At 40.3% G+C, this 12,593-nt stretch overlaps 1 protein-coding gene across 1 annotated transcript in view; it reads right to left on the bottom strand.

Moving 5' to 3' along the window:
• The window catches only part of LOC109036869 (proton channel OtopLc), a 91,780-nt gene that overhangs the window by 15,228 nt on the left and 63,959 nt on the right, over positions 1–12,593 (bottom strand). The window contains exons 3-5 of the mRNA XM_019051276.2: positions 10,905–11,106; positions 3,646–3,760; positions 1,725–1,965 (exon numbers count right to left, since the gene is read on the bottom strand). Of these exons, the coding sequence (XP_018906821.2) occupies positions 1,725–1,965; positions 3,646–3,760; positions 10,905–11,106 (558 nt within the window). The remainder of the gene's footprint in view (positions 1–1,724; positions 1,966–3,645; positions 3,761–10,904; positions 11,107–12,593) is intronic.

Below are 12,593 nucleotides of genomic sequence, written 5' to 3'. Positions count from 1 at the left end.
ATTTCAATGAAAAATATTCATAAGTTTCTTCAAAAATAACGCCAATTAGACCGCGTTAAGCAGAAAGGAACCAAGCCACGTCCGCTATTGCCAAATGTGACGGGGCAGCTTAATTTTTTACAAGAGAACGCGTTGTGCCGATTTTTTTAAAAATTTTAAGGAATTTGCTACGTGTCATGCAGAAAATTCAACGAAAGTTGCACAAAAATCCGCACAACCGTTTTCATGTAAATAAGTAAATTGCCGTATTGAATTTGGCAATTGCTTATATGGCTTGGTTCCTTCTACCAAACGCGGTCCAATTATGCCTTAATTTTGTGAACCAATCGAAAAATAGCACAGGTTAAAAGTAAAGATACACATTTTTATAAAGCAGCCCGAGACACCCTGGCAAAAATTGGCAGCGGAATCTGTGTTCCAAAATACCATAGACCTACAGCCGGCTGTAAGATTTCCAATAGCTTCTATAGCCGGCCACACAATTTCTTATAGTCTTTTATAGCCAATGACGATTAAGCAACATCCAGGCGATAAAGTGTATGCTAAACGTTACTAATTACGGATGCTAGGACTTAGTGAGTTTTTGGACCACTGCTCTCTTTTTGGGCCGTAGTATCTTGATTTCTTTTGCGAGGAAACCTCCGTACTTCTGATGGATGCCTGATATTCCTAATATATTAGGGCACCTTCAGTTTCGTATGATACTGTGCAATACCTTTGGTGTGAAATAGTTGCTTCAAGCGCCGTGGCTCGCTGCGGCGCGGCAGGCGGGCAGCCAGCGCAAAACGCGCATTGGCGCCTACAAACCTAACAGGGATACTTCACGCGTTGCGCAATGCGTGAAGTATCCCTGTTAGGTTTGTAGGCGCCACTGCGTCGCCGCTCCACGTTGTGTTAGGCTCTAATATTTAATCTGGCGGAGTCAGCGTTTTTCAACTTATGATTTTGAAATGTTTGCACATCCTGTATGGATTATTCTCATTTTAATTGATGAAAAAAAATAATGTATTAAAGGAAAATATAATGTGTGTTTTGTAAATATTAAGATGGTTCCGTATCAAACTTAATGATTTCCAAAGCCCACGAATTTCTACACAATTTCTTATAGCCTTTTATAATCGATGGCGAAAGAGCAACAGCCAGGCGATAAAGTGTAAAGCCCGGCGATAGGAACTATAACCCGGCTGCATAATTTTTTATCGCTTCGTATAGCCCGACCGTATGACTTTCTCCGCATTCTACAGCCAGCTATATGATTTTCTGTAGCCTTCTCCAGCCGGATATAAGAATTCCTATGGTATTTTGAAACGCGGCTTTTATCGCCAATTTTTACCAAGGCAATGGTAACAGTAGAAAAACAAGAGGGGGGGGGGGGGACGAGGCTAAAATACACAATTAAAAACCGAGACGTTTCGACTTAAAACTGAGTCATTTTCAGTCGAAAATGTTACAATAAACATTTAAAAAAACGATGAAAAACCCGAGCCCTACATGGTCGTGGCCGGAATGTAGGGCTCAGGTTTTTCATCGTTTCTTTAAATTTTTATTGTAACACCTCCGACTGATAATGACTAAGTTTTAAGTCGAAACGTCTAGGTTTTTAACTATGTATTTTAGCCTTGTCTCTCGTTTTTCCCCCCTTGTTTTTCTCCTGTTAAAAATAAACTGATGCAGTAATGATTCAAAATGAACTCAATATCGATGAAAATGGACATGTTTTTTACCTAGAGCGCCGACCCTGAGGTAGAAACTGGTGCCGGAGGTCTTGGCTCTGGAGATGTGGGCGCGCTTGAGGGAGCCGAACCTGGAGACCGGGAGGGATCCCATCTCCGCGTCGGCCATGATGGTCGTCGTCATGGAGGCCGGCGAGTCGTGGAGACTCGCGCAGCTGTCGATCAAAACCCAAACATAGATGCAGATGATCACTGCTATACTCCCCACGTAGAGGTACATCAGGTAGATCCCCTGCAAACCCACAAAAGGCAATGTGAAAGAATCAGTGAAGGAGAATTTTTTGACAACTTAAAGGACCCTTATACTAGATGCAATGACTTCGATTTTGCAAGCTCTATCCTCTGCGCAATAAGATTGCGAACTTGTGAAACTCTAAATTCGCCATCGGAATTTCGATCCTTCCACAAAGATTTTAGCGGCAAATTAAAACTATTGATCATCGATTTCTCCTCCGACAAAAGTCTCGCCAACCTTAAACTGGCACGTCCACGCCGTCCTTCTTCCGGAGCAATCCCAATTCAAACAAAGGACCATCATACAAGATCAAACTTACTTGATAAAAATTGTTGGACGTCTCAGACTTTAGCGGAACATTAACTTTACACATAACTTTTCTAACTACACACTAGACATAACTTTTAATGTTTCTTAGACGTTTTTTCCTTACCGTAGACCCTGAGGCACAACTTAAATTCAAGGAAAATAAATGTTTAAACGTTCATAAATACCTCAAAATATCGTCCAAAGTTGAGTTCCCCTTTGATTTAGCTCTTTTTGTACGTTCTACGTAGGACAAAATTAATTATTTTTGTCCTTACCGTAGACCTTACAAAAAGTGCTAAATCTAAGGATAACTCAACTTTTTCCGGCGATGCTCTCTCTTTAAATTCACCATGAATATAATTTGATCTAGTGAGATGTGACGGCAAAAAATGGATATGAACAATTAAAACTTTATACAACAACAATTAACAACACAAAACAATTAAACTTGAATTTAAGTTGTCGTTCAGGGTCTACAGTAAGGACAAAAAGTCTAAAAAACGTTAAAAGTTGTTGGAACCAACCCCTCAATGACAGCAAAGAGCAAAGCGTAGCGAGTTTTTGCCTCGCGCCATCGCTCCTTCAATTTTGCAGATGCAACGCGGACATCCATCAGGTACGAATAGTTGTATCTCTGCGCCGTCATTAACGCGCGTCATTTCCCTTCCTCTATTGCAATATTGTGCTAGCACACTTTGCATTTTTTGTAGAGGTGCTTTCAAGGACTACATGAGCAAGACAGTCGAGGATATGAAAGTCGTAATCCAGCTTTGTTTCTTTAACTATTCTCTCAAATCTAAGCGACACCTCACTAGCAACATACAGCGGAGCATTCTGCGTTCCCGACTCGCGCCTTCAACTTTGAAGATGCAACGTGGACATCGATCAAGCACGAATAGTTGTATCTCTACAGGCGCAGTCATCAACGCGCGTTGAAGTGTCTCTTTATTTGTGAAATTGGAAGTATTTATGCTAAAAGGAACTATGTTACATGCAAATCCTGTGCACATCATTCCTTTTAGCATAAATACGTCCAATTGAAAAGAGATATTGATACTTCCCAGCTACGCGGCGAGAGACACTTTTCACATCAAAAAATTGAGCAATTAATTGCAATTGATTTTAGTTAAAAGAGGAAAGTTTTCTTATCGTAATGGAGATTTAAAGTTCAGACAACAAAACAATCTCCATAACAGCGAGGAAATGTTTGTCGTCAGAACCAACAGTGTCCTCGGTGTAATTAGTAACTTTCTTAACGTAAATATTGTATTTTGTAATGCTACTTTACAATTTTTAATCGGTAAATTAAAAATTTCACGGAGTGAAATCAAAGTGCGGGCACTGGCGGATGAGAAGAGCGGTTAATACCTGAAGCGTGAGTAGTTTGACGGAGTTGTCCATGACTTCGATGAGACAAAATGCCAACATGAGGATTATGAGCGTTTTTCCATACAGAGAGCTCAGAATTACCCATAGGTAACAACTGAAACATACAAAATAAAAACATTTAGGATAATAACAATAAAGAAAATAGCATCTAATACATTTTTACCCCTTCCATAGCCAAAATCTTCTCTCAGAAACGGTCATTTTTCATGTTTCACTATTCTCGGATTCTCTTCACTTCGAATCCCACCTTTTTCCAACATATCAATGTTGCCAAATTTTCCCTCGCAAATTGCAATTTTCCTCAGAGACTCATAAGCATTCCAAACTGAAAATTTCACTGATTTTTCCTCCGATCCCATGCAAAAGCCACACAAATTTTGAGAACAATTCGCACCAGTACATTCTTTTAAAAAATTGAATTGTTTAAGTAATTTTTGCAATCTTAGATTGAAGTTACATTCTTTCGCACGGAAAATGACGACATGAAGAATTTTCAACCGAACATCTTACATGTCTTGGAAACCAATCCGGCAACACAGTGCGGATCGAGTCAATTAGAGAGGTCGGAAATGACATTTTTGACTAAAACTGCAAATTTTGATGTTCATTTTGTCACATTTTAAAGTTTAAGGGGTGTTTCTGGAAGAAAAATACGACTGAACCTATGAAACCACTTTTGAACCTCAAAGTTTTGTATAAGCGGAGTCATAAGCGTTTAAAGTTTCAAAATTTTGTCCGACCTTTCCTACTGACTCGATCCACTGTGCGCCACTTTTATCCAGAGGGGCTATTTTGTTACTCTGGAGATAATATTCGGCTGTGTTTGTTTCAAGTAGTCGCATTACAACAAGTTCAGCGCAGGAAAAACAGTTTTCCGATCCGGATCGATCCCAAATCATAAGCTCTCCGTGAACTGGACGCAGGAAAAATGGCTGGACCGGTAAGTGGTTCCTTTACCTCCGCCTGCTCCTGACAGCTATCATTATTTTCTGTTTCTCGGCGAGCCCTGATATCTAATCCGATTAGACGCTCCCTGGGAGCGGCTCCCATGCCTGACTTCAGTCTCATTCCAACCGAGGGGCTTATTCTGTCTTTGATTACTCCAAGTGGTTCAGTTTATCGCGGGCATAAGTTCAACTTGCCATCATCTCGCTTACTCAGCAGCGGCTGCATCCAAGGAAACCAATTCATTACGGAGATCCGCGATAAACAGACTTCTAAACAGAGTCTAAAATCAATGGATTGGTGGAATGACCGAACTGTGAGGCGATTTTGTGCACGCAAAGTTTAGGACATCAGTAAGTAAGTGAATCGGTCATTCGCAAAAAGACGTAAGCGCCAGAAATGGATCTACGAGAAAAACTATAATCACCATATTAATAGACCAGTTGCGCTGGTGACAGAATCGTGTTTTGATGCTTGATTTTTGTAGATCAGCGAAAGTAAGAAGATCGTCCAAACAGCAACACTTTCTACGTTGAATATTAACCGAGATATCGTCCTTTGAAAAGACGGGTTTTTCACGTCAGCCACCGCGGTAGTGCATAATATGGTATGTACTACGGTGGATGACGTCATAAATCGAGTTTTTCAAGCCGCGATTTCTCGATTAATATTCAATGTATAAAGTTGCGGTTTGAACAGATCTTGCTATTTTTAGTTGATCTGCGAGAATATAGTATCAAAACTCGAATTTGTGACAAACACAACTGACCTATTGACCCGTTCTAAATCCCAAACCTCTAAAATATTAAAGCAGCGTGTTAATGTATGACATTCTTTATTGATCTGCGATTTAAAACGGGGCGTTTAATGCAGTTTCTACTGTTTTCCTTGTATTTTCATATTCGGCGCTTAAGTCTTTTCGTGAATGACTGATTCAATTGCGTTCGCTTCCGATGACCGACTTGACTTACGTTTATCACGGTTGTTCCGCTGGTCAAAAAATTGAACTTTATGCTTCAGTCGTAGACGATAAATCTATGGTATAGATGCAGAAATGCGTACATCCGTTTGCGGCGTTGCATACTTCCTGCCATACTTTAGTTTTCGAATGAAAAACCACTTAACGTCATTTATTGAACACTTCGGATGTTTTTCTTCTCTATGTGGAGAGTATTCTGTGAAAATGTCAAGCTACGATGTTAGTTCGGTCTCCTTCTTAAAAATAAAATGTTAGCAGAGATTTTTGAACACGATTTACGCATTTTTGCAATTTCACCATCGAAGTGCTATTCCCTCTCTTGCAAATTTTTTTAATATACATAAACTCAGGCACTTGATGAAATGCTCCTCGGAGAGAAATTCACTTCAAAAGGATTCTTTCCAGAGGAGGTCACTTTAGACACTAAATCAAATCCTCCATAAAAATCTCAAAATCCAATGTTTTGATCCTATGCTCTAAACAATGCCCCAGTCGCAGGTGCAACTTTCGTGAGCTTCCGAAGCTTTCCGGAAGTCGCCGTGAGCTCAGAATCTCATGCCTCGGGCTAAGGACAACGCGCGGAGCGCGAGGAGGGGGGGACGAAACGTATCAGTTGGTGGGAATCAAAGATGCTGGGAGATAGCGCGGCGCGAACAAACAGACTCCTCAACTTTTTAAGTAATTAATTAATTAATCCAGGCGACTCGCTTTTAGTTAGCCTTTCGCCAGCCCGGAATCATGGCCAAGTTCGGTCGTCACCGAAAGCTCGCCAAAGTTCCGTTTCCGCAGAGGCGCCTCACAGTGGATCGAGTCAATCAGAGAGGTCAGGCATGACATTTTTAACTAAAACTGCAAATCTTGATGTTTAATCCGTCGGATTTTAAATTTTGAGGCGAGTTTCTAAAAATAATTTCACGAGGAAACCAACGAAACCACTTTCAAGGCCTCAAAGTTTTGTATGCAGGGAGTTATAAGCTTTTAGAGTTTTCAGATTTTGTCCACAGCTCTTATTGACTTGATCCACTGTGAGGCGTGGGAACAGAGTTATTGCAAAGTTGGCGACTTGGAGAGAGGCTCGTGGGGTTGTGGGTTAACCGGCGGAAAACTTGGTGGTAGCTCCAAACGGGGAGGAAGAGCTTGGCCTACTCAACCCACTGCGAGCTCTCAATCGGACTACATTTTGCAATTAGAAACGACAATTTCTGGCTCAGTTTGGAAACAACGTATGCACCATTAGTTTCCCTATACATATAAGTGTTTTAATGGATACGCAAGAAATTCCCACAGTGCTGACATTTCCTAGAATTAGTTCTGAATTTCAGAACTTTTGTAATTTTCCGGAATCGAATGTCCAGCTATTTTCGAAAATCTTCTCGGAAACCGGGGTTTTTGTCAGTTTGATGGAGAATTTGATCAAATTTGATGATTTTTAGGTCAAATTAAACGATGTTTGAAGCTAATTCTGAGACCAGGCGTATTTCGGAATATTTTCCCGGAACTTTTGAAAAATTATATTTTTCTCGGCATTTTCAGAAATTGAAGTCAATTCCGGGAGCCCCTTAATCTTTGCTAAAATAAAATGGAACCACTATTCTTAATTACGAAATAAAATCCATTTAAGACTTATAAAAAAAGGAAGAAAAAATACTCTGAGGGCTACACGAGCATTAAATTAGAAAGAAATGAAATTCGAATTATTTTACGGACCCCGTGAGCAAAATAGGGGTTCAGTGATACTCGTATTGCCTATTATCCTTTTTCAACGACTACGTCATAAATTTTGAGCTAAGCTCTTTTTTTTTCAACAAATACATACTCGCATTATACCTCCGTCTGCCTACGTCTTGTCGAATCGTTATCGAACGCTTTTTATAGATAACTCCCTATCTTCACCATGCATATACATCGATCATGGTTATTCGATAGTAATTCAACAATCGACTCGCCGAGCCCTTTAATCCCAAAATAACCGCTCCAAAGCCCTCGAATGGGGAGCATCCATTCCATGCAGCATCCCGGAATGCAGCAACTGAATCGACAAAACGCGATCCGGTATTGGCGCACAGTGGATCGAGTCCATAGGAGAGGTCGGACAAAATTTTGAAACTTTCCACGCTTATAACTCCGTGTAGACAAAACTTTGAGGTCCTCAAAGTGGTTTCATTGGTTTCCTCGTGAAAATTTCTTCCAGAACCACCTCTTGAAATGTATACATTTCAAGAAAAAAAAGTTTCAGAAAAAAAGTTCGGTAAATCCGAACTAGTTTGGATCTTATGCAACCACGATTTTGTTTGGTACACACAACCGAATTATTCGGTCTGTTCAACCGAATTGTTCGGTTTGTGCAACCGAACCATAATAATTCTAACAGTTCGGTTCAGTGGACCGAAAAGTTCGGCTGAGCAGACCAAATGATTCGGTCGTGTGTGGCGAACAAAATCGTGGATCCATATGAACCAAACTAGTTCGGATTTACCGAACTTTTTTTCTCAGTGTAAAATCTGACGAAATATACACCGAAATTTGCAGAGTTGGTGAGAAAATTAATGTCCGACTTTTCTGATTGACTCGATCCACTGTGCGGCGTGGAGAGGGGGAGCGAGGTGGTAGAGAAATATCCGAATTGCATTTTCACCTTATTTCCGATCTGGATCGACCATTAATTGCGGACCCGGCTGATGCGCGTTGCCGAATCGAACGGAATATTACGGATTCCCCGTTGAAAGTCGGGTGTTTTGAGGGAGGACTGGCGGCGCCGCAGTTAATCTACTCATTTCCGACGGGAACGCTGTCGGGGACTTTTCCCCCCGAAATATTTTATCCGCTCGGGCACGCTTCCCCCGGGCGATATTATTTCCTCGTCGATTGATTTTCCATTGTCGAGTCGGAAAATTATGATGTGGAAATCGGATGGGGTTAAGTAATACGGACACATCTCCGCTGCGAGTTTGTAATATCATTTTTATCATCGGCCCCAAGCAGTGCGTCAAAATTTCAAGAACAATAAAATCTTGAAATTTCACGTGAAATATTTCATGAAATTTCAGAGAATGAAAGATATTGAAAAATACCGGTTCCTTTTCATGTTTCGCTAAATGTAAAAATTGTTAATTTTCTTCTATTTTTGTGTGTTGGAGTGCGGGTTGCATACTCTAGCCCCTGAAAAATATAAAACATTTAACAGCCTCGTAAAATTACATGGAATATTTACTGAAATTCCCAATATTTCTTTTTTTTTCTTACGTTTCATGCCACCCTGGTCCCTGTGTAAAGGAACGTAATTAGATTCCAAGGTTGTATTAGTGAGTTGGAAATTTTAATTTTTAAAGGGGAAAATGACGGGCAATTTTTGTTCAAAGTTCTCTTTGAAATTTGCGTAAAATCGGAGGAAAAGTCAGTGGAAACAGCTTCGGGCACGTTCATTCGTTTCAGAAAATTATGCTGTGTAAATCGGATGGGGTTATGTAATACGGTGACACATCTCTGTTTGCGAGTTTTTCAAAATAGCTTATCGTCGTTTTCTCAACGTAACTCGATTCTAAAGTTGGATTCGTCATTTGGAAAATTCAATCTGTACGAGCGCGTGACGGGTCATTTCTATTTAAAATTTTTCTTGAAATTCGGGTAAAATCAGAGGATAAGTCTGAAAATTCCAGTCAGGCACGTTCATTCGTTTCCGAGTAACATTACAATAATTGGACTAATTTCCCCTTGAATTTTATTCTTACGGAAAATCAAATACAACATAATGCCTTGAAACCTAATTCTGCGAGAGAATTATTGAAATCAATGGACAAAGAGGGCGGAGATGAGAATGATCCTATTGGCTGAAAGCATTGGTTGTCACAGACTCTCCATTTTTCCAAAAGGAATTATGCCCACTTTTACATGGTTTTTTATACAGCTCACCACGAGCACACCTCACCATTCCCACCCATCTTAGTTCCTTCTAACATAAATGGGCCGTATTTATCAGAAAGAAACCAACCCTCATTTTCGCAAAAATTGAATTAAGAACGTTTTTAAGTTTCAATAGTCGTTTATATTCTCCTGCCAGAATCTGAAAGTCGAAAAAAAGAAATTAGTGTGTGAAAAGAGGGGTTAAAATTTATTTTCTACATTGAGAATAATGCAGGAATAAAACTTCAAACCTCTGTTTCCCAGTTTCAACTGAATGTTTGTTGGTTACTTTCTGACAAACTCGCTTCAAATACGCCCATTTAAACCAAGCTCCGTTAAAAAAGATGGATTCAATTCTTCAAAAAGAAACCAAAGCACTCAAAGGTTGCTAAGATGGTGTTGTGCAATCTACATTCTTTCCAGGAAAATTACTGAAATCGTTCGACAAATAAATTTACAAGGGCAATTTCCGTCTTGAATTTATGGGTAATTGGGAGTAAAGCCACAATTTGTTCTGATGATCAGTCTATATTTGCAAGCAGTGTTCGAGACTCACTTTAGAGTTTCAGGAGCCAGGTGGCCCATTAAGTTCAATTATAAGGGGCCATCGACGGTTTTTTAGGGGCGAAATTTACTTTTTGCCTACATATTATCGCGGCACATTTTGTGAAAAGTCAGACGCAAGATGTTTTAGTTACAGAACTAGTAGCTGTAACTGGTAACTTTCAAAAAATCACTGAATAGAAAAACCAGGATTTTTTTTGCCGGGGGAACTTTTTAGGGGCCACGCTGGCGCAGAGCCTTCATTTTACAGGCGCCATGACCGATTTTTTAGGCGCATTTGGAGCGTTTGCGCCTGTGAGTTTCGAACACTACTTGCAAGCGTAAGGAAAAGGTGCACAATCTTAGCGAGTGCTCACTGTAAAAAAAAATCTCGATGTATTTTCTAAGAAAAGGGTAAAATTACCAAGAATTCAGGGTTCTATTTGATCCCAGTTTTTTCTTGGTAAAATTACCATTTATGGAATTGGTAATTTTACCGGAAAATCTCGGTAAAATTATTGAGCTTTCTCGGTAATTTTACAGGACCTTGGTAAAAACGACAGTATTTTTTATCGACTGTGGTAGAATTACCGAGATAAAATGGCAAAGTTACCGGGAATTGATTACCAATAAAAGTGGTACTCTTACCTGAAAAAAACAGCAAAAATACCGGTTTTTAGGCAAGTTTACCAGTCTGTCTTGGTAAAATTACCAATAATTGGTAAAAAAAAGTGAGATGGTAAAGGTATCAACGGACCTTGGTAAAACGCCGAGATTTTTTTTTCAGTGCTCTTGGTTCCTTTTTGCAAAATGCAATCGAAAGTATTTTCACGTGGCAAGATAAAGCGCGGGCGAGAGTGTGTGTACTCACAATGACTCTGTGTGTTGGAGCATGTCGGAGTTGCGGTTGGAGAGGAGCCCGAGGAAGCCGTTGGACCTGCCACCGCGCATCTTGGAGGAGACGTTCCTACGGGAGGCCTTCCCGGCCCCGACTCCCGGACTGGGATCCGGCTCATGGTCCACCAGCGAGGGTGGCCCGTTCAGGCTGTCCCGCTCCGGCTGGTCACTATACACTGCAACACAACAACAAAATCATCATTTAGTCTCTTTTAATCCACAATTTTTCGTACATTTTTACTCTTGGCGAGTTGGACTTCATTTTGCAATTTGGAACTATAAAACTCTGACTCATGTGAAAAAACACTCATGTGCATAGGGAAACTAATGGCACATACGTTGTTTTTAAACCGGGCCAGAATTTATAACTCCTAATTGCAAAATGCAGTCCAGTTCAAAAATCGGTTTACAAAATGGACCGAACGAAAGAACGATTTGTATCTCTCGCAGGTATATAGCAATCTTCGGAAATTTACAAGCCACGCGGAGAAAAAAACCACGTGCGTTAGACCCAAAGTTTAGGTCTTATGGATCTCTGAAGTTTACGGATTGAGCATCTGAACATACTTCAGATCTAGCTGTCGAGGTTCGGATCACACAGCTGAAACTTTAGTCCTTACATCTGGTACTTCGGTTTTCACATCCGAAAAAGTTCGGTTCTCACATCTGAAGTACTTACTTCAGATGTAAGTACTGAAGTTTCAGATGTGTGATCCGAACCTCGATAGCTAGATCTAAAGTGTTTAGATGCTCAATCTGAAAACTGCAGAGATCCATAAGACCTAAACTTCGGGTCCCGCGCACGAGGTTTTTTTCTCCGTGCACCAGTGAACAAACAGAAACACATAAAGTTTAGAAATAATGGAACAAAATTTGAGGATACAAATTATTTTGCTCTTAAAGTGATTGAGCAATCCTTCCTCGGTAAAAATGGGCAGTAGCAGACACACTTGGGAAGACGTGTGGTAAGAATCATGACGCTAATAATCGAGGGGCTCGGAGGACAAGGCGCATAAGTGCAGTTTTCGAAAAAATTGAGATATTAATGATTTCAAGTGGAACCAGTCTTGATGCATATTCTGTGACTTTGCTCCCAAATTCAGATTTTTAAGCATTGAAAAGTCAGGTTGAACTTTCGTTCCGCCATTAACGGTCTATGTAAGTTCAAAACTTCAAACACGTATTTCTCGAAATAGGAAAATTTTTACTCATGCGCCTTGTTCTCCAAGCCCCCCAATTGGACGGAGTTAAACAGAAAGGAACCAAGCCACATCGGGATCGAACCGAGAAAAAGAGGTTTAAAGTTTGGCTCCTGCATAAGACTCAATGTAAAAGATGAACTTCAAGTTCAATTTCTGCAAAATTTGCTCCAACAAAAACTTTGAATTTTCGGCGATAGATAGTAGAGCAGTGGTTGAGTTCAAAACCACTCATAACTCAATTTTTTCCAAAATGTGGGTTGGTTCCATTCTGCTTAACTCAGTCCAATTGAGTTTGGATCAGACAGGCAACTAAACTAACCCCGTGATAAAGCGTAGAGTATCACAAAATATGAAGGCGCTCTAAGCCAAGATCATGCAATTGAAGGCCAATACAAATCAACCCTTAGTCATTCCGATGTGCATTATTGCGATATATCGAAACACCATGTGATCCGCTTGCA

This window comes from Bemisia tabaci, chromosome 9, assembly GCF_918797505.1.
Source record: "Bemisia tabaci chromosome 9, PGI_BMITA_v3".
Classification (NCBI taxonomy): Eukaryota; Metazoa; Arthropoda; class Insecta; order Hemiptera; family Aleyrodidae; genus Bemisia; species Bemisia tabaci.
This window is presented reverse-complemented; position numbering and strand designations above follow the sequence as displayed.